The sequence below is a fragment of the Melospiza melodia genome, chromosome 5 (genome assembly GCF_035770615.1).
Source record: "Melospiza melodia melodia isolate bMelMel2 chromosome 5, bMelMel2.pri, whole genome shotgun sequence".
Taxonomy (NCBI): Eukaryota; Metazoa; Chordata; class Aves; order Passeriformes; family Passerellidae; genus Melospiza; species Melospiza melodia.
In genome coordinates this window covers 27,899,647-27,926,183 of record NC_086198.1, presented here as the reverse complement: position 1 = coordinate 27,926,183, position 26,537 = coordinate 27,899,647, and the positions used below count along the sequence as shown (strand labels likewise).

Genomic DNA, 26,537 nt, shown 5'->3' with positions numbered 1-26,537 from the left:
GAGATGTTTAAGAAATGTCAGAATAAAGAACTGGCCTGATGCTGAGATAATTGTGTTACAACATAAAGTAGTTATCAAACAAGAAGCTACTGAGACAAACAGCATCGCTCACCAGCGACTGGAGCTTTATGTGAGAGCATAAGCATCCAGTATTTCTTTACCCCACCTCTGACACTTTATCTTTTCAAAATTGAGTGAAATCACCCAAGGGGCGGAGAACTGGGAGAACAAAACACTGCTGATAGAATAAAATACTCTGGTAAGCCAGAGACTTCTGTAGCATTAAAGGGAGAAAACCTGTCTGTGAAACAGCAAAGCCACAACTGGATCCCAAATCTTCATTATGATCAAGGCAACTGTATGCCAGGAGCCACAAAAACATACAAGACTCAGCAGCAAACATATCACACACTTTCAGGCAAAGCAAAACTAGGAGGCACTAAAATCAGGAAGAGGAAACCAGCCATGAAGGCAAGATAAAGAAAATCCTGAAGCTGTACAGTAGCACAGCTCCAAGGGAACTGCTGGATGGATCCACTGAGGTTCGCCTCTACCTAGCCTGCTGCTTTGCCATCCTCTTCTTCACTCCACTCTTCCTCCTTCCTTATGGAAAGCTGCTCTTTAAAACAGAATGTGGACTAAAGACATGCCCAAATTTCAGGCATGAACTTCTCTTTACCTGCAGTGCTCCTATCAAATCTTCCTTTTCTGTACAAGGACTTTTTAGGGCTTTTTCACTTTAAATAACGGATATCTGTCTCTCCAGGGGTCAGGAGGATTATCTAATTACTATTCAAACAGCTCTTCGAAGACTGAAAGGATTAAATCAATACTATTAGTATAATTACTGAGAACAGAGAAAAAACCATGAGAGCAGCTAAAAAAGACCAGAAAACCAACAGCAGCTGCAGTTCTCAAATAGAGCCTCCCGCAGTAAACCTTTCTGCTCATCTTTGAATTCTTTCCTCACCCTCAGTGCTGTAGGATATTGGTACCCAGGGAATGTATGGGCAATTTGGCCCAGTAAGATTAAACATTTTGACCTAGGAGAGTTCTTTTCTACCCAAGCTGCCTTCTCCTTCACATAAGTGGCTCCTGGATCATGGACAGGGTGTGTTTGCCTTAAGCCGAAGAGATGCCAACCTCCAGTCTGAGGGCTCTGGGCTATTGATCAGCTGGCCCAAGGAGAGCCTAAGCACTTGCACCCACCATGTTATCTGGAAAAGGCATCACAGTCACTTTCTTTTGAGAAAATACCTTCATGATAGTTTATCATCCCTGCATCCCCTAATCAACAGGGTATGCAGGGATAGTAAACCATCCATCACTGCCCAATGGACAGTGCCTCAGCCTGACACAGTATATTTAAACCCTTTTGTGAAAGGTCAGGAGGCCAATGTTGAGCCTCAGTAAAGTCCCATGTAACTTTTTATTCAGAGAGATAAAGGAGCCAGCTGCCCTGCTGCTTCCTTCATCCCAGCCCAGGCAGGCAGGGCTGCTCCTCTCACCCCACAGCACAACCACCTGTGTCAGACACACTGATCCAGGGCTCAAACAAGGCTCTCCGTGAGGAAAAACTGCAGCAGCTCTTTGACCTGTATGTAAACCAGTGTCTAAATGCACTTGAAATGAATATCCCAAACTAGCCCTGCTGCTGTTCTCATCACCTCCCACCTGCTCCCATACTTTGAGAGGTGTTTACATGCCTACAACAAAAAAAAATGAAAACAAAAGCCTAAATTCCTAATTTAAAAAGTAGCCCCACATGGAATTACAAAAAATATTAGAAATGCAAGTCCTAATTCAAACAGGAATCAAATGGAGATTGATTCCTGGAGATAAAGTAGAAAGAATTACTTGTATGTAAAACTTCACTAGATTTGAACCTGGCATATTGTGGCTGCAAACTGGAAGGTTGTAAAATAAACACAGGACATCCACCAATATCTAGGCCAAGTCCCATCAATTGTGATAATCTCAGTAATATGGGGAAGCAATGTATATTCATATCAAGTAATCAAATCCAGCTTTTCTGTTTATTTGATATTCTGTTAATATGATATTACCCCCCAAATACATGGCATGTGCACCACGGGCACAGTGAATGTGCTCCCTATCTTCACCAATTTGCAGTTCTCTACTTGTTCTACAAAAGGAGAATTAAAGTATTTATTACTACCTCATTTAGTTTCATTCATAAAGATTCAGGGCATGAAAAAAAATTAATGAAATAGCACCATCATTTAATGTTATTTTAAAAACCCATCCTGTCCTAATTCAATGAGAGGGGACAATTGATCAATTCAGTTGTCACTTAAAAACCTTCTTTAAAAACACTAATGTTCAAAGATATACTTTCATGAATTATTAATGCTTCCTGTTTTGAAAATTGCTGGAACAATTTCATGCATTTCCAGTACTGGAATTTCTCTCTCCTTCATCTGAAAATACATCCTCTCACCACAGCAGAAGTTCTCTGAAGCTTTCAGTAATGTTCTAACTCCTGTAACTATATTTTTCCTTTACTGAAACTTGGCTATTCTGCTCTGTGTAAACAAGAGTGAAGGAAATAATGAAGACCTGAACAAATTCACCCAGCATGACAAAGTGTGCCAGCAGAGAATGGCAGTGTCTGATCCCCAAACTCCTACAGAATTTCAAATGTGGGCTCTGACATCTTTAACATGCTGGGTCGATGAAGAAGTCCTGCAATTCACCCACATTTTTTCATATAATTGCTGCCACTTATAAGAGGGATTTAGATGTTCAAATATCCTATCAAATTGTCTTCACTTCAGAGACCAAATCTTTAGGCTTATCAGCTTTTTTTATATAACTTTTTTCTTTCAGATCTAATGTAAAACACTGCAACAGGAGACCCACTGCTTAACAAGAAGCTTAAAGACACCTCAGAGGATAAATATGAACTGGCATTTGCAAGTGGATTAATAATAGTCAAGGAGAGTGTTCCTACTGCAAAAGAGTGCCTTTCTGTTGTGTCTACTCTCCCATTTTAATTATTCTTGGAATAACCAGGGAAAGCAGCGATGTGAATAATGTAATTATTAAGGTTATATCCCAGCAGAAACAGATCATCTTCCACTGGGAAGAGAAGTGATGGCATGTTAAAAATCACAAGGATCACACAAGTAGCTCTAAAAGAGCTGCTGGAAAAGAGAATGAAAAGGAAAGAAACCATTTTGGAATAGCACTGAAAAGGAAATATATATATAAAAAATAAAGGCCAAACAAACTGAAAAGACAAGGGACTGATAAGCAGATATTCCTAATGAGCACAGCTCACATGCAGATGACAGGAACAAATGAGCTCTAAATCTGGTCTTGCCACCAACTTCTTGTTTTTTGTTTTTTTTTTTTTTTTCTCCAGACAGTTATTATGAGAGAGAATTCCTCACCTGACTATATTTGGTCTAAATGCCAAATATATACAGCCCAAGTTACCACTTCCAGAGGAAATACTTACTGTTATGAACAGGTATTATGAGGAAAAGAGCCTACTCCTGCAAGATGCTGCAGCAGATTAATTAGTCAAATTTATTATGATCTTGTCATAATCTCTCATACCATCTTTTCATTTGCAGCTGAATTTCTTCACTCCCTGAATAAATCCTAGCCACTTCCTAGAGTCATAAAATTAAACTTTGGTGTTGGAAGCAGCTCTGAATTTGCATAGGATGAACCTGAAGGGGCAAGTGTGTGAGACTGTGGCTACTACTGTTAAAGAAAAAAAAGAAGAAAAGCTGTTTGGAAAGAGACGAGCACAGTTAAACACTGCCTGCCTCACATAAGATAACCTTTACCACAATAGTGAAAGTAATATTTTTTAAATTTTTATTCATTTTTCCTGTTTTGGCACTTGATTTTAATCTGTTTTCTCTTTCTGAGGAAAAAAGAAAAAGATAAAAAATTGAGGTAACTGTCTCAGCACAGCTGAATGAAAAATTCTGCTCTCTCAGAACTTTTTCTTCCTCTATTAAAAAGTAAAATCAATATAAAGCTGTTCCTTGGATAAATGTCAGTGGCAAAGCTGCCTGAAGGTATGTACTGAATCACATCAAAACTATTTTTAATGAACTCCCAAGTCAACCTGCAAACCTAATTCAAATTCAGTTACATTTGCCTTCAACACAGATGTCCCTAGCACTTTATGATGGGTGAAAATGACCTATATTTTATGAACTACATAGAGACAAACACTTTATTACTGTCTGTATCAAGCAGTATCAAGAAAATAATTAGATTTGACTAGAACATATATTTTAAATGTGAATAGTTTGGAGTCAATTTCTGATTAGTTAAACTGTTTGGCATTGGATCTCATTCTTACAAGCTGCTCTGTTACACATGTTAACCACTCCACTAATGAAGGGTGCTTGTAAAAGTAATTACTATCCCAGCCAAAAGCAAAATTCTAACTTTGGGAGAAATGTAAAAAAGGCCAGGGCACTTAGATACTGTTATAGATCCTGTTTCAGTGTACCTTAACTATGTGGCACTGCAGTAAACAGCAATTTCTGTCAGCTTCATTCAATTTAGGGGGAAAATTGACAGGTTTGATCACTTAAGAGGAAAAAAAAATTGCAGCCAAAATAATATTTAGCCATGCTTTTACTTGTTTGATAAAAATTTTAATACATTCTACCAATGTCCATCTTTCCTGTATCAAAGTATGCATGATGGAAATATGAAATAGTTCAGGACTGTGGAATAACTTGCTCAGCTGCAACATCTGTATTTATCATCACCACTTTAAAAGGGCTGAACCACTGAACTGAGCCAGCTAATTCACACCTCAAGGTTATTCAGGAACAGAGCAAAAAACCACTCACCTGGGAAGGGCCCTTAGGATAGCTATAATCCAAACTTTCTAATCAAAACAAGGACAGTTGCTTCATTTATTTGCAAAGTTAGGATGCTCACTCCCTGCCTTGGTTTGTATTTACATATTTATAAATACATATTGTATTTACATATAGTTCTGTGGGTGCATCCAGAAGCCACACAACTAAAAACACTAAAAAACGTAAGGAGCTTAGTTATGGAGTGCAAGGCTGCAGCCATGAGCAGATTACACTGTAAATTCTGCAGCTACAAAACAGCTTATTTCCCAAACAACTAAAATACACATTCATTTGCTTCTGAAAAGCTTTTCCCCTTTCTAAGCTTTAATATTTGCAAATTTTAATTACTCCCATAACAAAACACTACTAGAACAACTCATCTCCAGGATGCAAGCAGGATTTATTGCAAAATCTCTGCAAGCGGTTAATATCAAATGGCAGTTACATATTGTTTTACAAAACACAGAAAATCTTTTGATACTTTCTGGCTGCTTTTGATTAAAACCCTAAATTTATGAGAAAAAAAATTCTTAATGGAGTAAGAAAATACCCTGTGTTTCAGATGATCAGTAACTGACAGGAAAGAAGAGCTCCTCTATCCAATCTATAGATGATGCTGGGGGAAAGTTCTTCAAAGCATAAGGGATAATAATGATAATTATTAATGCACTGAATAAGGTTAAATTTCCAGAGTACCACAAAACAATGGGAGATGAAGCACTTAAAGAAAGCATATCTGCTGCTGCCAAGGGGTGTTGCTGCAAGTGCCATTTGCTTTTCCTTATGCAAACCCAGAAATACAGTAGGTGATTAATGCATAAATACAGAATCATGAAGGCTATTGTTAGTTTCCTATTATACAGATAACTGCAAACTAGCACATTAGGAAAAAATTCACAGTCCTGTGAACTTAGACTGGATAGGTAAGGAGTGATCAAAACCAAGTCACATTCCCTTTAGGTTCTTACATAAAAGTAAAACAAGGAAAAGCATGTTAAAATACAAAAGGTAATCACCACAAGAAAGTAATTTCTTTTCTTTGGCTCTCTTTGTTCTGTAGCAGTGGAACAAAGTGACTTTGATAAGTCAGGGGATAGGAATTTCTTCAGTAAGGAAAAAAAGGAGCCAAAGAGGCAAAGTCTGCAATTTTCTAGACAAATCATTTGGGAAAAGGAAAAGTGGAACCCAAAACAGGCTATTCCATAATTCCTCCCTCCTCATTGCCCCTAAGACACAGGGACACTAGCTCATACATCTTTCTGACTGCAGAGAAAGTCTCCCTGCTATGGGTAAACAACAATTTGGAATTGATTTTTCCAGGCAGAGGCCCACAGCAGCACTTCAAAGCATGGGTGCCCTCAGAGTTAGACAGAAATGCCGGAACTGATTAAAGCAGAGCTGAAGCACAGACATTTTGGACAAACAGGTGGCTCTGCCTCTCCTATTCTTGTGTTGCTGAGGAAAGTTTTCTGAAATATTTGACTCTGCTGAGGAACAAAAGGTTCAGAGACAAGGATAAAAGGCTTTAAAAATCTGCACAAACATACAAGGTCCAACACCTCATATGAAAACAAAATTGTCACAGGTACTGGATGTAACTCAAATGGTACATGACATTAAAAAATACTCTTTCTTGTATCCCAGCTCCCCTCAGAGCTGGGAAAAGAGGCAAACACAACAACTATGCTGGCCCAGTAAGGCAAGGGAGCTACGGACAATAAAGGAACAAGTTCATTTACCTGGGTACCAGATAGATTGAGGATGTCTTTCCTCTCCCCCAAAACACTACCATTAATAAGGTGAGGCATACCCCAGCAAGAACAAACTGAGCATCCTGGAGACAGTCTTTGCCACCAGCACTCTATGGTGAGCAGTGCAAGGAAGCACCAAGGGAAGAAGGACCAAAGGAAAATTTAAATTAAAAACTTATGTATTACTTTGAAAGAACTTGGACTGGACTACCCAAGATGAGTATCACAAAGTATGCTGACATGAAAAGGGTAAACATTTCACATGAATACTAATACTAAAGAATTTAAGAAGTACAAGAACACAACCGTATCCTACTTTGATTCCCTAAATGTAAGTGCAAGAATAATTCTCAGGTTCTTCCTTTTAGAACCTTCTTATGTCATTTTTTAAATGCTACAATCCATAGCTTGTTCTTCCTATTATTTTGGCTTCTTTTTCAGCTGTGACTCAATTACCAGAGCTCGTCCACAGCTAGAAACCTTCTGATGTCCAATGTGCCAAGCTTTCATTAGGCTTACAAGAAAATAGCAAGATAAATATCCTTCATTTTGCCCTAATGCCTCTCAACTTGATTAGTTCTATTCCCTATTAATCATTAACCCATCTGCCTGACACCAATCCCAGTCAGATTACAAGGTTGGAGTGCAAAACACTGCACATCCTGCAAAGCTTCATGCACACAAGCCATCAGATCAGTAGCAATAATAATCACGCCCCTTATATGTGTTCATAATGCTCATGGTCATCTGAAGAAGAGAAAGCTCTTAAGGGAGATATAAACCCAAATGCCCTTTTTGTTCTAGGAAAATCCCAACCATTTAGTGTGTGTGCCTAAGGCATAAATGCTTCCCAGAGCTCCCATGGGGACAGTGCAGCTTTGCATTAGTCTCAGTGGGGGCCCATGCTCATAAAGCATAACACAGCCCCTGCACAATCCCACTGGAGCACTGGCATTCACTGTCCTAAACTCAAATGTAAACATGAATGAAAAAAAGTAGAACTCGGTCATATACCAGAGCTCTGGAGTTTGGGATTAAGGTTTCAGGGCTTTACCATTTTTGGTTTTGGTTTTTTTTGGTGTGGCAGCCTTTATCAAGGGCTCAGCAGGGGATCGTTTTCTGTCCCTGGAACATCTGTTGGCCACTAAAATCCCAATTACACTGAGCTTTTTTCTTGCAGCAGGCAAGGAATTACACACCACTAGAAGGCAATTGCAGTTTGAGTGAGTGACAGACCAGCAAATGTAAGGGGAGCTGAAGCCACCTCCTCCTGCTTTTATACCTCAACTACAAATGTAAACTCTCCTGAACTGGGCACAAGCTACAGCACCTTGCTTACTTAACTCTGTTGCTATCTTCTAGACCTCTAAACAGGTATGAAATATTATTAAAAACATGTACACATAAAACACATAAATATGTGATGGTGTTTGCAGGGGTCTTAGGATGAGGGAAGAGACAAGAATGTTGACTCCATGTTTCAGAAGTCTTGATTCATTATTTTATGATATATATTATATTAAAACTATACTAAAAGAGCAGAAGAAAGGATTTCATCAGAAGGCTAGCTCAGAATAGAAAAGGAATGATAACAAAGGCTTGTGACTGACAGAGACAGTCGGACAGCTGGACTCTGATTGGCCATTAATTAGAAAATCACATGACACCAATCACAGATCCACCTGCTGCATTCCACAGCAGCAGATAACCATTGTTTACATTTTGTTCCTGAGGCCTCTCAGATTCTCAGGAGAAAAAATCCTAAGGAAAAGATTTTTCATAAAACACGTCTGTGACATAAATATAAAAAATATATTCATACATTTCCTTGTTCTCTTGAACCTCGCAAAGGCCACACATCCAGAAAGCCCAACCAGCCAGCTCTGCTGCCTGCTGTTCAGTGCCAAGCTGCAAACACTGCACTGAGGGGCACTAATTCCCTGTATCACAAGTTAGTTTGAGCCTGCCTCCTCAACAAGAACAGATGCTCAGAGAATCAGATATGACTGAGCCTAAGTGTTTTCCGATATCATTTCCAGCTCCCATAGACACTAAACATGAGATAAATCAACTTAAATCCAACTGACCTGACATCACTTGCAAGGCATTATCCCACTGTGAAACAGCTGATTGATTCCTCTTCTCCATTTCAAAATGGTAGCGTGAGCTACTGCAACATGCAATGAATGCCACAAAGCTGCTTGGCACAAAAATAACTCTGTCCAGGAAAAATAGCTGAATTTAGACAGGAAATTTTCTTCACATGTTTCCAGCTTCCTGTAGACTACAGGGCAGCTTTCACACCCTATGCTACATAAACCCCTTGCAATAATGTGCATAGTGAATGTATTTCCAAGGTAACTGTTTACTGCAAACCTGGTGATAAAACCACACATTTTAGATAAAACCACACTCCCCTCTCCAAGTACGCTGCACTAGGCAAAAATAGGATATAAATGTTTTACAAAAATAGGTTCTTTTGTAAAGACCTCAGGAATTCCTCCACAAACATTTGACAGATAATAAAACAAAGGCACTGGAAAATAAATTATATGTTCACTCAGGCAGGAATAGTGGCTTGGATGCCTGGCCTTAATCCACCTACTGAAAATTTATATAAATAAGAAAGGTAAATTCCTAAACAAAAAAAAAAGTTAAGGAAGACTGTGTTTCTGTCAAGGAAGACTTAAGAGAAACCCATCCTTGCTTCCCAGAAACAAAGGAACAAAATCCAATTTTGCTTTTATAACCAAGTGCTTTCTTTTTTTGCATTTCCTTTTCAAATCCAAACATATTGGAGTAGAAATGAGCAGCTGAATAAACTGATATATTTCTCTGTGAAATCTTGTATTTCTATAATCTTTTTTTCCCTACAACACATTTATGGGTTTTGGTGTGAAATCAAATGGATACATGAATAATAACAGATTTCATGTTCTTCTGAATGGCAGGGAGTTTTAACTTAGGCTGGGCAGACATTTGTGAATGATGATGGGATACAGGAAAAGGAACATGATGTTTCTGAAGCAGGATGAGCCTTTAAAGCCCTTGTAAATGAAGCTATAAAAGTAACCATGCCCCTACCTCTCTTTATGAGTACAAAGACTCTCTATCAATCATTCTGTGTCCCCCTGATCCTCTTTGTCCTCAATGCTCTGTTCTTTAGGGCATGACAAAGAAGAAGGCTGAGATTTTGTGTAATTTAAGTACCTACAACTAGCAATACACAAGCTGGAGCATTAAAAACAAACAAAAGATAAAATCTTACACCAGATTCAGACCTCACAAGAAGGTGTTTTATAATACCGTATTTTTTTAAATTTAATTTTAAAATCTCAATAGCCCATCAGCTTGAGTAACAATCTTGCAAAACGCATTGTTTATCAAAGCAGATGCTACTTTCACAATATATTTTGGTTTTAAATATTTCCTTTGGTTTTTGTTGGAAGTCAGAGGGTTTTGCTTTGGTTTTAGTTGTGGCTAACACTAAAAGGGTCTTCTGGCTTTTTTTGGCCTGAGCTGACCACCACGAATAAATCTGCTTAAAAGTAGAGTTCTAAATGTATGCTACACCTTTATAAAGCAGAAGAAAGAAAAAAATCAACTTTTATTAGGTCTGTTTGCATTATGAAAAGATCTTTAATATAATAACACTTTGGGCACTTACAACAATAAATAAGGACTGGCCAGACTGGTCACCATAAGATGCCTGAAATCTGGTTAACCTTCACTGCTGTTTTCTAGTTCCAAACTTTATATCCAGCTGCCATTTGTGACCTAACAAACCCTGTTGTGAGTTGTACCAGCCCTCCTGCCTTTCAGCAGAGCTCATCCGAAAGGTGCCACATGGAACCAGTGCAATTCCAGTGAAGGAGGGTACCTGAGGGTGACACTGCACTGCAAACAGGGCAGGCGGAGACAGCTCCTGTCCTGCAGAACCTCAGGGTAAACTCTGCCATTTCTGCACACATTGCTAAGCGGGATGAAAGTTTTAATTTTTCTTTTTTTTTCCCCTAATGGAATAAAGCTTGTCTGTTCGTCCCTCAACATTGAATGACTTTTGGAAGTGTAATTAATCAGGAGCAAGAAACACGGAGAAAATCAGGTTTTAGTAGTTTAACTGTTCATGAATTCATTTGAGTGAATTTATGGGCGTCTTGTCCTCTATGATATTTAATGAGTTCAACAAATTCCTTGCAGCAGACATCTGGTGAAATGTTTTTATAAAAACATTTCATCCCTGATTTACACAAAAGGGGTGAAAACTGAAGGCAGGCATTTTATACTGTTATTGATTTTCCACAAATACACATAGGTATGTGCATTATACACAGTACAAACAAAACTGTTCAAACACTTTCCAAAACTGAAACTCAATCAGCAGAAATGCCACTAATTGGCCTCAACAGAACAGCAGGGGAAATGCTGCCCTGTTCTCCTTCTCATGACTGTGGCCTATTTCTCTAAATTACAGGGCCAAACATCTGCAATAAAGAAGCATCACTATTAATCCCTTGTTCCAGCTGTCTTTAGTTTGCTCACACAGGGGCTCAGTACCCCGTGCTATGTAATTCAAATAAAACACATTATTTGAAAGAACAAGAGGGAATAATTTCAGCAGATTACTCTGAGTTGCAACTGAGCCTACCTCAGTCCTGCCCAAACACTGTGCTTGATTTCAGTTTCCTCTCACAATCTCTCAGGCTCCCTGATTAACAGCAACATTTTATTTGCAGGTAGCATGTCATCATAATTTACAGCTGAAGATACTAACTTTGAAAAAAAGAAGGTTCAAGAATATTGTTATACTCTGACCATGTAAATTTGTGTCTCAAGAAACACAAAAAAATTGTAAACTGAATGGAACAGGTTTGGCAGACTAGGTATGTGAAACAGATACAGATTTTGTGAATGACAGGTCTCAGTATCCAGTACAGCATATTGTAAAATGTTCCTGTGGTGAGGTGTACTTTTTATCCTCAGTTTTAAGACATAAAGAATTTGCACAGTTTCTGCACACTTTAAGATATTCTGAGCCATGTATGGTAGGAATTTCAGTGTTTTTTTCACATCTAAGCTCTGTAAATACTGACCTCCTTGGCAAGGTAAACCCTGTACATCTAGCCAACAGAGACTATGGTCTCAGAGAAGAGGATTCATTTTGTTTTCTATTAAGCACATAGAAACTAAAAAAATGTACAAGAAATTGCTTGGGGAGGCGTGGAGCCTGCATGCTTCAGCCCTAATCCTCCTGTCTTTAGCCACAAACTGCCAGTTCCACCATTTCAGTGACTTCTTGCTGTTGGTTTGTTGCTGGGAATGTTAGAGAACCCTGGTACTGAGCAAGGTTTCACTAGACACAAAGTAAAAAGGTAAAAAAGGTTTTTTCTTGTAATAATCTAGTCAGAACATTGAAGTCTTATTAAGCTCAGCGTGAGTCTGTCTTGCATTTTGAGTTGCCATCAACTCTTCCACAACACAGATTCATGAGCAGTTCTGTCTCTTCTCTAACCTCTCCTAGACAGGTATGAACAGACCTCAAATTCATCATGACAATGCTGTTCCCATCAAAATTAATCCTGGTACAGGCTCTGCACTGGTGCTCCCAAGCTGACCTGAGAGGGATTCCAGCAGAACAGCTGGAACAGCACCAGCATCTCCACTCCAGCAACAGCCAAGCATTGTTTAATGGCAGGTCATCTTAACATGACATACTGGGGACCCAGAAATGGAAATAGAGTCATAGAATCATTAATGTTGAAGAAGAGCTTTAAGTTCAAACATTAAAATCCTCATTTATTCCAATTTCCTGTGCATTCACTTAACATGCAGCCAACAGTTGTACCTCCAGTAGGATCGGTTCCTTGGAAACTGAGTTTACCCAGTCACATCCTATCATGAATTTAATTGACTATGTTTATCAAACTAAAAGGACCACAGAAAACCCCAAACAGTTAAATTTAAGTAAATCACTCACTGAGGCGGAAAAAAAATTAGGCTACATAAGATACAAGAATGCTTTGTGATTTTCTGCAGCTGTTCTCAGCCTTGCTTAGCAAATGAATTTAACACAGAATGTCATTCAGAACTATCTTTAGTCCTTCTTAGTGTTTTAGCACATTATAACAATTAATCATCTTTTATTAATTCATGGGCATTCAAAGATGACCCAAGAACTGTCACATTGTATTGGGTACTGCTAACTCATCTTTTATATTAACATTTATATAATTGTTCTACTTAGTACTACACATCCATACTACACAGAGAATTTTACAAGTGTATTGAGACCTTGATTTTGGAAAAAAAAGTAAATACAGGCCTAAAGGGAATATGAGCATGCACAATATTCTCTAGACCACAGAGGTAAATATGTGCATAAGGCTTTGCATAGGATCCACAGCTGCACAGTCATTCTTATAGAAGAGAAATAACATTAGAATTAGATTTAGTGGTGAAATGTCATTGTAAGATATGCAGCTAAATAGGTCAGGTCTGCCTCCCCATTGTGTCCAGGCTTAGAGCTGTCATCTACACCTCTATATTTTCATTCAATATTTTTTCCAGGATTCATTGACAGGGCAAATCAAAACCTGCTCTGTCCTAACACATACAGGCATTTTGCATAAATGAATCTACGGTTACAACCAGCTCTCCCTCAGAGGAGGCAGACTAAAAACAATATCTAAAACCAACCAACAGAACACCTTTAGGAAGTGTTTCTTTTCTAGCACTAGTTTTCTTCCTATTACTTTGCATGCAATTTTTACAGTATGCCCATCACAGCCTATTGCAAACATTTCACAAACACATAACATGTTCTGGTATTCCCCTTATTTTACAGGTTATTTCCCTTTCTATTAAGCTTTCATCAGTAATCAGGTGGCCTTAGATGCCTTACCAGGGATAGGACAGTCTGACAGCGAAGTTTTACATTTTGTCCAGGTGACACACTTGCAATTGTTCTCTGGTCTTCCTGGGGAGAGCTGCAGATCTGGGGAGCACTGCTCAGCACACGCGGTCTGTCCCAGTTCCACCTCTGTCCCAGTGGAAGACAGCTGCAAAGGAGTTAAACACAGGCAGAGTTAAGGAAGCCTCAGCTGGTCTCAGTTGGGTCACTTAGCTCATTTTGGGATTGTTTGCTCCATTTTTTAACATGCTCCAGGTTAAAACAGCACAGATACCAAGTAGTCCATTTTCTCTCATTACAGTAGCTGGGTTTTTTTAAACCCTCTGCAGCTTTTCCAAGGTCAGTCCTTTCATGCACTGCCATAGTTTGTTGGATTAAAAAAGCCTGGAGATCACTATGATGCCTTGTGATAGGCAGACACCTGTCAGTGGCAGAGAACATTTCTGTTGCTATGGACCTTTAGGTATAGAGAGCTCTTCAAAAGGCAAATAAAGAAGAAATACATTATTCCTTAAATGTGCCATTAGACAAGTTTAAGGAGTCTACCTCCTGCATCTTCTTTCTTCAGGCTTATGCGAAGGCTTTTGTGAAAAGGACTACTCCTGATCTGGAGAAATAAAGAAACTTTCTGAGGAGAGGTAAATTAAAACCACCAAAACATCAGTGTTGAAATAATCAGGAGTAGAAATTTAAGGGAGGAAATCAATAAAATCTTATCAGCTGCATATCTGTGAGGAGAGGGTACATTAGAAAGATGTATTGCTGTCCACTCTTTAGGAATAATACTGACACTTCAATTTCTATCAATCTCATGAAATTACAAGAGCTGTTTACCAACCCACCTGCCAACTATACATTTCCATCTTTTTCTTTTGCCTTGCTGTCCTGAACAACTGTAGCAGGTCTCATAATCTATAGAGCAGGGGAGGGAGGACAAGGGCAATCAATAGCCTTGCAGCTTCTCCCATTTACTCACTCTGCAGGATCCTTAAATGTCACTTGCATGGACGACTTGGCAAAATACACCCTTCAGACCATCACAGGGCACATTTACCTCCAGGTGTCCTTAGGTTCCTACAAAGGCTTGTACTATGTGCCACATCTGAGTTAGGGTACAAACTTCAAAAGGAGCAAACAGTTGTTTGAGGCCTTCAGGACACCCTTGAAAAACAGGATTTGCACAATCAAGAGCCTCTACATCTTCAAAAAACAGTATCAATGATCATACTCTGCTTTCTACACAGTCATGTACAAGTAAGCCCGTGCCACAAACCACCAGGCAAAGTCAAGAGTAGAAAAGAAGATCAATAACTTTTCCTTTCCTTTTTTTATCCTCCTTACAAGTGATTTTAGATTCTAATATTCCTGATAACAGAGCTATAAAAAACACTGCTGAGGAAGACACCAGTAAATTATCCAATCTATATTCCTGCCTGACAGCAGGATCAACTGTAATTATTTCTGACAGATATTTTCATAACTTGTTCCTCACAATGCAACATGTCCTTGCAATTTACATTACAGTCAGTGGAGAATTCCTGTTTACAAAGAATAAAATCCGTAGCATCAGGAGAACAGTGCTCAATAGTGTGCAAGGCTCACAAAGATATGCAAGAATTCACAGCAAATTTATACACCGATTTAATTGCTGGTAGAAAGGTTAATCATGGTTTCTGACCACTCCCATGATGTTTTCCTCCAGAAAGTCTGAGAGTTTTATCTGTTAATGAAGAGCCTGTGTGTTTAGTATCCTCTTGTGTCAGTTGCTCTACACATGCCAAATATCTTAAACAGCCACTGCATTTGAATTACCATAATCTGATGAAACAGGTCTAATCAACCTGATCAGAAGAGCTCAATGAACTTTTATCATTTGCCTGTTTCTTTTACAGTGTGTATTATTATAATTATAGCTCTGTATAATCCAAACAATACCTGAAAGCTGCTCAATTAAAACGGTGCTGGTTGACTTTAAACAGAAGTTCCTACCTCAAAGATACGCCAGAAGACAAATAAAGTCATATTTGTGGGTTACTAATCCCACATTATTGCAGAACAACATAGTCTGTAAGTTGTAAAATGGCCCATTCTTCTATGAGGCATAATCCATCTGTCGTATGTAGAACAGAATTTCCCCCAAATTAACAGCCATGAACTACCAATCAAACAATTCTGCTGGGTTGCAGAAAGGGCATAAACTCTGGACTAATCTTAACATTTCAATGAAATTTAGAAATTAAGCCTATCTCATTTAGTAAAATTGTCTTCAGACATAAAGAACCACGCAGCATCTGCTGCCAAACTGAGAGAGAAACTTTGAGCACATAGTGCAATGTTTGGGATTTTGGGGGCTTGGGGTTTTTCGGTACACAGAGCTTACCTGCAATCCTTGAATGGTTAGAGAAGATTATCAGATCTTTTTCTAGTCTGGCCAGCACGTGCTGTTCAATAGTTAATCATTCCTGAATAACATTCAGTGATGACATAAAAACTAAATCTCTATCCTATTGTTAAGCAGGATGCAGTTTATCAGTCAAATGTTGAAAGAGATGTACAAATGAAATTCACAGCAGCAGCAATAATGAATGGGATGTTTAAAAAGCAAGATGGATGTCTCCAACTCTCAATGAGAAAGGCACATTATACCAGTCACAGAAAGATGTTTCCATTTCCAAGACCTTTTAGTCCATTCATGCCTAGTCCCAGCTGCATTTCAATGAAGATAAAAATAAAATTATTTGTACACTACGCCAGCTTCACAGCAGAAGCACTTCCATTCCTGGGAATGGAAGAGACAGCTCCTGAAGCAGAACTTCTCAGAGACATCAGAGTCAGCAGGGCACAAAGCAGCTGTTGCTGCTCACAGGATGGAAACTGAATGTGCAGGAATTCTACACTGAGTTGGAAGAGGAGAAGGGGAAAAGGAGAAAAGGTATGTGGCATGTGCAACTCCACAAAACTTATCGCAAGCCTTCCTTAGATAAATTTCAAGGCTCTAATGGGAAGGCCAACACTACCAGCAAAGTTGAGTTCTGTTGCAATTATAAATAATCCTCAGCAAAATAAATGTTTTAATTATTTGCTTAAATCCATAGCACGGTGTAGCCCTTCCAACTTCAGGTGTGTGCTGTCCTCCAAGGGCCATGATCCACTGCCCAGCAGGGCCAGCCTTTGCTCACTTCTCCTATGCCTACTACAGCTATTGCTGACAAGCCTTTGGTATCACAAAGGCCAATGGCATTTGTTGCTTTTCTCAAAGCTTCAGATTAAGAATTTTGTCTTTCATTTAAAAGATGTTTGTCTTCCTCATAGTTGCAGAAAGGCAACAAAGAACATATCCAATAGCCTCAGAAGGTCAAAAAAGAAAGATCATACAAACATTTTTAATTTAGAAACAAAATGACCCAGTAATCTCTTGCGACTTCAACTCATGATTTCTGAGTATATGAAAATGAAAGGCAGACCTAGGCATGAGCTTATTTAACCAACATGTGGCCATAAATTCAAATAGTTTCTTGTCTTGAAAAGATGCCTTCCTTTAACACCAGTCTTTAAAGGAAACTCTAGTAATTCCTGCAGTGGGAGGAAAAGCAGGTTCATTGGTGGCTGGTGTCAGTCACTGCTAATGAAGGCTGAATCACCATACAAGAGTTGAAGTCCAAGCAAAGGTACGCCAGCAGGGTGGAGAATTAATCTGCTGAGAGAAATTTCCACTGACATAAAATTCTGCAGCATTAACTAAGGGCCAGCTTGGTGTAATGCAGAGCCAAAACACAGACCATATCTCATCTACACTGTGACCATGAGCACTGCACAGCAAACATTTTTTAAAATCTAGCCAGTCTATAAATCTACTGTAACCCTTATGAATACATACAAGACAAGTATATGTGTGTGGGATTTTGTAGTACTGAAATCTTCTTGGCTTAATTTGAGAAAAAGATTGCACACATGAAGGAGCAACTGCAGGGCACTGGCTTACAGGACAGGATTTTATTTCACCAGAAATTGCCCCAGTGTATCAGAGACCCTCTGTAACAAGAGATTTCAATGTATTTGTTTTTATGCAAACATGACCACCTGACACAGAATGCTGAAAAAGTGCAAAGAAAAGACTTGCATAAAAAGCGTAAACCATTTTCAATAGTAAGAACTGACATCCAGTTCCTCTAGACAACTTTTCAGTTGATGCTGCAACAACTGACTAGAATACAACTTGTACACTGTCCATCTAATTGTCCTCCCAAATGCTGGCCCAAGAAGAATCCCGTACTAGCCAACGTATTTCTTGTCAGCCAGGGCAACAAAGCAGTGTTTTTCAACCACACAAATTGAACTGTGAATATATGTAAAAAATTAACACCAGTGAGGGAAATAAGCTCATTACTGTTTCACTGTTTAATTATGATTTCTTTTCCTCGTTGCACTACAGGTATGAATTCCTGCTGCCACACTTGCCCCTGTTACCTCTCATGTGTACAATAATGCAAGCCCTCTGCAAGAAGTTGCTTCTAATGAATCCAAATCAATCACTGCTCACTGAGGAAACACTGAATGGCACTGACTTAAGATGAAGACTGGAACAATTTTAACAGCTGATAGCTGGGGCAGAAGGGCAAAAGGGAGAGAGATAAAAAGAGAGAGAGAGAGAGGGATGGAGTCTTTTTGCTTTCTTTCTTAGGCATTGCCTAAACCAGCCTATTTTCAAACACACTGCTGTGAAGCAGTTAGGTACTTCCATCCCTACGCAGAGTTTCACAGTAGAATTCTTTTTGTCACAACCATTACATCTGGCAAAATTACTGCAAAGTGGGTGTCAGATATAATTCTGAATTGCCCTGACCTAGAGAAACTATGAAGCACAGAGTAGTGGAGGTTAAGCAAGAGCTATTAAGAATAAAGATTGTACAAAATGTTTGGAAGCTATTCTTGACAACATCAATAGGTCATGTTTATAAACCAGTACAAGATTTGAATGCGGTAAAAAATAGAGCTGTAAAAGCTCATTAAATATTGTATTTGGTTTGATTTCTAAGAGGCAATCACATACCTTAGTTTTGGGCTGGTTTGGTGGTCTGGTTTTTCTTTCTTTTAAAGTCTTTCTTTTAAAAATAATTCAATCACTTTTCACTAAGGAGAAAAAAATAAGGGAAACGGGTGGAGAGGTTAATTTCTGAAAAAAGTGTATTTTATTACATTTCTTTCTTGGGTTAGTTTGTTTGAGGTTTTTAAATGAACTTAAAAAAACAGCATAAACCTTTAAATGAACTTAAAAAACCAGCATAAATCCAAGCATAAACCTTGGATTCCTACATGTGCTCTTGAAAAAGAATGGCCTGACAGACTGAAGGACCTCACCAGAAGTGAGGGCAGAAAAAAGAATTATTTTTGGTACTGCCTGTCAGCTTCAAAGGGAAGGAAGGAAACCAAGGTCTAAGTACAAAGGACTTAGTATCAGAAAAAATATACATAATCCAAAAATTTGATATTGCTTCAGTATTCAAGCTGCCTGAAGTCCTATAGGGCAGGACATGTCATTGTCATAGCATAGTGTAAGTCATGAGGTTGACAAAACTTTTTAAGGTTTCCTATACTTCCACACCTGAAAGGCATGCAATTATCTGCTGAGGAAGGAACATGTTTCCTTTCTGAGTACCAAAATTCACTCTGTTCCACTAATGAGCCCCTCCTTATGGGCCTGCAGTTGTATTCATAGTCCTAATGACATACCACACTGAGCATGGACCCACTGTGCCTTTGCACTTCAGGAACATCCCCCCTTATATATATATATATATACATCCTGTATATTTATATATATATATATATACATCCTGTATATTTATATATATACATCCTGTAAGTGTCAGAAGTCACAAGTATACAGCCTGGGATAAGCTACAATTCCCTCCAGTTCCTTCAGGTTTGTTTCTCTTACACATTCACAGCCCAATTAGCAATGGTCTTATCTTGGAGGAAAACCTCTGTTTAAGTGTTTAAGTACCTTAAAATGTACTGTACTGAGATTCCTTCATTTCCCCTCATGCGAAATGAGTTATGAACAGGCAAACTACTCCCCTACAGTCAGCTTTATGTAGGAAAATACTGTGAAAATACCTTCTTCTTCAAGAAAGATGATGCCTTAAGGAGAGAGAGCCATCTGATGTATTTAATTACAAATGTGAATGTGGCTTTAGATCATGAAAACACCATGATAGGGCCCAGTTTCTCATTTCATGTCAACCCTAGCTCAGTGTCTACCACTGTGACAGACTTTCAAAAGGTTTCACTGTCAGACAGATGTTCTCTCTACTTACAGCACCCAGAGTTCTCTTACACCCTTCATCTGAAAATTCAGATTCCAGCTCACACGTGTTCCCATGTTGATTTCTTGTCCCTCCTGAAACTCATAGCAACACAAGGCAGCAGCACTACTTGCCGGCAATGCAACATCTGGGATTCCCTCAGCTGGCAAAATGCACCACAAATTCTAAGTGTAATTCACATAAAGAAAAGCTCAGGTGTGTACAGATTCATTATCATGCAGCAGTCCTTGCAAGCATGTGTCTTTGCATAGTTACTCAGATTTCTGTAACTGTGACAAGCGTATGTAATCCCATGTTTGATTCCATCGACCTTCTGTGAAGTGCTCTTCAGCACTGCTTTTCAGACAAGGTATATTCAAGGAGCTCACAGAATGAACAGCCAGGAGATACTGATGCCTTTGCAAGAACCTCCAACATCCACTCATCACCAGCTGCAGACAGGGTATGATAAAAATGACAGCATTCAGAGACCGGACTCATATGCAATTGATCCCTGAAGTAAACTTCAGAGGCACCACCAGCTCTGGAGTACCATCAGTCTTGGCAACATGGAAATGGTGAGTTGAAAAACTTATCATGAAATTCTCATTTCTTTACCTACTGTGCAAAATCAAGTATAAAGAAGTCTATAGGCAGGCTGGAATAACTACAGTAATTGGCTCAATGGCATTCCCATAAATAAACATATTAGAAAGGCACTCTGAAAATTTACTGAGGTACACAGGAAGAATTCAGTTAGCATTTTTTCTCAAATTTGAAGGAATAGTTACTTTAATATCTTTTCTGGATTTTCAGTAACTTTTCTATATATACTGCTAGATTACTCATGCTGAAACTCAACCTACAGCTTTTCTACATCCTCTACAGTGCAATGGAGCACATTAAATGGTAAGATATTTAAAAACCTCTCTGACAGAGAGCAAGCATGGGTCTGTGTCCTGCATCACTTTGTACTGTCAGATATGCACATTCTTGATGCATTAGTGCTCATCAAATAATTCAAAACAAAACAAGTCCCTTCATTAAAATCCTGTCTGAAAACTGCCACTGCTATAATTGTATATGTCACACTGGAGGACATTGTGAAGTTTAGGGACAGATTAATAAGGACATGAGAGCCAACCCCCTTTGAAAAGGACAGTCTGATGGCTTGGCTCTTTGTTTTGTACTGGACCTGGACACGAAACCCAAATGCCTTCAGGTCACAGAGTGTGGTACTCACATTCTCTGAACAGAGAGACATATCATTCTCTCTCCTAGGACTTTTCCTTGAGAAGCTCAGAGGGAGAAGAGAAAACAATTCTTATATCTACTTGCTGATCCTGTTGTTTGGCACATGTGGAATCCGTTATGGAAATAGTTTTCTGAGAGCGATTTGTTAATTGGACTCTGCTGATGGTTGTTTGGATTGATTGGACAATTAGATCAAAGCTGTGTCGTGACTCTCATAACTGGAGACAGTTACAGGTTTTCTTTAGTATCCTTTAGTATAGTATCTCTTTAGTATAGTTTTAATATAGTATTAGTGTAATATAACCTAGCTTAATAAAGCATTGTTCAGCCTTCTGGAGTCATGGAGTCAGAGCACATTGTTCCCTCCAATGGGGACGCCCTGCATCAATATCAGAGGATGCCAAATTTTTGTTATCAGTGTCCAAAGTCAGGACCTGTTGCAAAATTGAAAGAAAGCTTCATTCCCACAATAGGTTTAGCATTCCTGCATTAAATTATGAGTAATTTCAGAGCACAGCCAGTTCAGCTTTACAAAAGCCATCCTGAGCACTGCTAATAAATCATGGAATCACAGAATATCCTGACATGGAATTGACCCACAAGGATCACCACAAGTTCACCTCCTAAAATAGCTATGGTAGCATGCAGCAGGAGCAGCACAAGCTGGGGATCAACTCATTTTTAGTGCAGTTCACAGAGTCCCACACTGCTGGGACTTTACCCTTCCCAGAACCCAAATTGGCTGATTTAGAACCAGTTGCACATACACAATAAACCTGCACTGGCTACAGTGCAAACTTACAATGAACAAGTACTGAATAAAGGAAATAGCCAGTTCAGTATATCACATAGTCTATCTAAAGTTTGTAGACACTTCACAATAATTTTCTTTTCCTTGCACTTCACATATGGATAAATAGTTTACATAACTGGCAATTGTGTAAAAAAAAAAAGAAGGGAAAAGACAAATATTAAGAAAACTAAATATTAAAAAATAGTAAAAGAAAAAATAAAATAGGCAAAGTAAGATCAACAAAATCAATGTACCTAAATATTTTGAAGATGCAATGGTATCTGCAATGACTAGGCATAGAAGAAAATGGGGAAAAAAAGGCAGATCGTTGTTTCAATATTTTACTCTTATAAACACCAAACAAACTTGTCTATTCAATAGAAATGGACAGTAATACTGCAAGATTAAAACATTAATCATCTAATTGGATAAAATATTTGCACAAAGTACTAAATAGAATCTGTATGGATACAAATGTATCTGTTAGGTGACATTTCTTTTCCATCAAAAAAACCCCACTATAAGCAAGACCAGCACAACAATGGAGTCTGAAAAGAATGCAACTAAAAAAATTAAAAGAATGCAACTAGACACAGACAAAGGGAAGCAGTAGAAATACAGGCTGCTCCCACCTCCAAAAGGAAAAGTCTCTGCAATTACTTCAGGTTTTCATAGAGGCTACAGTTCAGCATGTTTAGTAAAGAAAGTACAAAATGTGTCACCATGAAACTAAGTTTGCAAACAAAGCCAAATAGTACTAATTAAAAGGCAAGAAATTAATATCCACAGTTTCAGCCTGGAGAAGATACAGAATATCTCCCAAAAGGCATTCACATTCAGAAAAAATTAGCTAGCAGTGGCTCAAAATAAGATAAATCTTCATGTACAGATACTGACAGCAATTGTTGACCCCCATTTCCCAAATATCAGTGGCATCTTGTCTTTGGATTACATTATTTATAAAAACCACAAGATTTCTTACTCTCATAACAGAGAAGATTTCTATGATCCATATAGAAGCTTCAGTCTTAGGAGTAATTTTTTGTGCCAGTTCAGTAACTTCATTTCTGATTATACAACACATAGGCAATCTCAAAAAAATTACTGCAGTTGACATTTTGTCTGGTAGTGAGTTATTGCAGTCAATAGATATCTTTCCACTGATTTCACTGGGCTTTGGCTTATTTCATTAAAAGGTGTTCTGCTTTGCAATAAAGATCTCATATTTATGGCGCCAGCCTAATAGCTTTTGGTTGTGTTTTACAGTCCAGATTCAGCAAAGTAATTAGTCTGGACCATTCTACTTCCCTGATGGATCTGCTGAAGTACTTTGTGTAACAAATCCAAGATATCAAACTGAAAATTGCTTAACTGATAAACTGAAATTTAAGGTAAAGCATCCTTATTTCACTACCTCAAAAATGTTGTCATTTTAAGAGGAACTTATCACCACTTAAATATTACATAAGATCTAAGACCAACCAACAAATTTTAGTCAAAGCTGTGTAAGTTGAAGCAAAAGTAAAATAAATTAGAAACTTCTGGTTATTAACATGTTAACATAAATCAGTGTGGCACTACTGAGTGAGCTGCAGCACTAGGTCGTTGTCCCAGTTAATCACCAGAGGAAAGAAGGGATGCCATGGAGAAATGGAAAAGTTTTTCAACCCTGGCACTTGCCATTGCTCTTGTGATACTGTGAATAGATGGAGGCTGAGTCCTGCTGCTGTGTGAGAAGCCAGCATGCTTCTCTAGGCACAGGAGCAATGGCAAAGCCACCTGGTGGGCCTCTGTCCTCCTGCACTGACTGTAAACTGCTGCTGAAAACAGGTAGCTAGTCATATTTTTATGGTGAACTATTTGTTATTTGCTTATTTATTTCTTCTAGGCCCTTAACTGTCATGTCAGGACCATGATCTCATTTTTATTAACTATATATACTCACAATAAGATTGTATAATGAAATATGTAATATGTTGTTACTAAGTATATTTATATGCACCTTTATTTATATTTATATAGACCTTTGATGATATCACAGATTTAGATTATTATGCTTTACTTAACTTTTATTTCAACAGGGTTCTAGAGTTTAAAATGCAAAATAAAACAGTTTAAAACAATTACTGAAAGTAGGTGCTGCAGTGCAGCCATGAGATCACAAGAAACAGCAGCATATCCAGTTGCCTTGGATGTCCACAAACCAAGACCCCAAGTTAGGTTCACCAAACAGGTTTTTACTGCTGGGTGTGTGAGCCAAAGCCCAGTTCCTCATCACTGACCTAGCATCCCTCAAAAAACCCTTAGCCACCACAAACAAATCACATGCAGGTTAGATAAAAATGTCTGCCACTGATGATTTTTCAAAGTTGCATTTCTATGCCACTTTTTCAGTCTCAAAGGAATCTTTATTAAGCTTTCTTTTAATGATTTCAGAGTCTAATAATGTAACTAGACACAGTTAAATACTAGATCAGCCTCTTGCCGCCAGTGTCTGCATGAAGCACAGGTGGAGAAATATGAATGAATTATAGTGCTTCCTGAAGATCCTCTTTCCCTCTTCCACCCTTTGAAAAGTTAATTTGCATAAGAAAAGCAGCAGGATATCCAAAAGATGAAGTATCAAAGTGAACCTACTAGCTCACATTTCATTTAGCTTTGGTCATAATTCTGGTCTCCTCTCAGTTCACTTCACAGACTCTCCTTGATGTAGTTACCTGTACCAGTTTGTGATCTGTGGCAGCACATGAAGACTGACTGACATAGAAACTGCTTTTGTAGATGTGCTGTGACCTTGAACATGCTCAAAAAGATTTAATTCTCACATTCTTACTCCTCAGAACAATGAGTGAGTTTTGGGCATAATTAAAAGGAAAGCACTACAGAGCAAGGTTGCATTTCCATGTAGTTGCACTTTGTTTGATGGCCTAAGTCAGTACATGAATTGCCTTAGAACTCACAAGTCACAATCTTAAAGATTATCTTGTTCCAACACCCCAGCCACTGGCAGAGATACATCTCACCAGACCTGGTGTTCAGCCTGTTCAGCCCCATCCAGCCTGGCCTTGAACCCTTCCAGGGATGGGGCAGCCACAGCTTCTCTGAGCAGCCTCTTCTGGTCTCTCCAATGTCACAGTAAAGGACCTATCATGCCTGATCCCATTTCCCCATCCAATTCTCTTCCACACATGACTTGCAGGCAGGTAAGACAGCTGAAATTAGTGTTGGTTATCTATCTATCCCATTACCTGCCAAACATTTCCAAAGGCATCCCATCACATTCAACCCTGCCACTTGGATAGGATCTCTTCATAAATAGCAATGTAACCAAGATCAGAAGAAATGAAGGCCTGAAGGACAAGACTGCCAACTGTAAGGATAAAATGAGATTGTTTCCTATAGCCAAGAATTTTATTTTAGATTGCATTCAGTAAAAAAAGGCAGGTCAGGCAAAAATATAATGGGTTGACCTAGAAACCATGCACCATAGTCAGTTATTTTTACATCTCTTTCCATGGGTTTATGTTCCTGGAAAAAAACTTAACTCATAAGTGTTCTTAAAGTTGTCATATTTAAATAAAATCCCTATGTATGAAACATTCAATGGGCAGTGTTTATAGTATTTTGCAGCATCTGTTGCTTCAAGGTACCTAAAGATGCGTTTTCACTACCTTTAAAAAAGAACAAAAGCTTTTCATTTTCAGTTCAGAAATCACAGGTTACAATGATTGAAGAGAGCTCTGTCTCAGTAATTCCAGTTGACTCCTCCATCAGCACAACACAACATGACAGCTTTCACAATGCATCACCTTCCTTAAATATAAATGCTATCTTTCTGAAGTACTGCCAAGAAGTTTGGCACAGTTGCCAGCCTGGATTACAAGCAGAAGACCACTACAGCACTGACTTGCTCAGAACAGAATGCTTTTGGGGGAAATGCATCCACTCTTTTGCAAAAACCAAAGACAATGGGTAAAGTACAGTCACAATCATGGGAGTCACCTAACTACAATACATACAGATAAACTTTGGTGGAAAAACTGTGAGCATCAGCAGTTGATGCTCCTACCTCAGTGCCACCAGTGGCAAATGCTACACCAGCAGTTTGTTCTAGAGCCACCACAACCAAAAACACACGATCTGTGCCCCACAGAGCTGTTGTCCAAAATGGCATTAAGTTGTACAACAGTAAAGAGCAAACATGAAACAATCACAATAGAAAAAAGCTGAATTATAACTCAGTTGAATCAACAATAGATAAATATACTTTGTTTTTAATGCTTAATTATTGTACAGTTGTTATTGCTGTTAATGATACAATCTCCTACTTTTGCCATGATGATCAAGATGACAGCTCAGTGCTTTCCTGAGAAAACATGGGACCTTTCAGATGCTGTTTGGAGCTGCAAAGCTCAATCCCATTTCTCCTCATCCCACAAACCTGCACAAATTCACTGTCAGACTTCCCAACTTAATAAGCCAACTGGTTTAACAAGCTGAAGGCCACTAGTAGCAAGATCTCCCCAGCTCCTGCCTTCACATCAGACACTTTGGTTGGTTGAGTTGCCCATCACCAGAGCTACAGCCTGCAACACAGCCATAAACCAAAAATACAGTGAAAGATAAGGTGAATTGTGAATGCTTCCATACTGAGTAGTGTTA

General features: G+C 38.6%; 1 protein-coding gene across 6 annotated transcripts in view; it reads right to left on the bottom strand.

The window, feature by feature from the left end:
• The window catches only part of MAPK10 (mitogen-activated protein kinase 10), a 146,505-nt gene that overhangs the window by 82,505 nt on the left and 37,463 nt on the right, over positions 1 to 26,537 (bottom strand). For all 6 annotated transcript variants that reach the window (XM_063156698.1, XM_063156696.1, XM_063156697.1 and 3 more), the window contains one exon: positions 13,515 to 13,671. In XM_063156698.1, the coding sequence (XP_063012768.1) occupies positions 13,515 to 13,671 (157 nt within the window). The remainder of the gene's footprint in view (positions 1 to 13,514; positions 13,672 to 26,537) is intronic.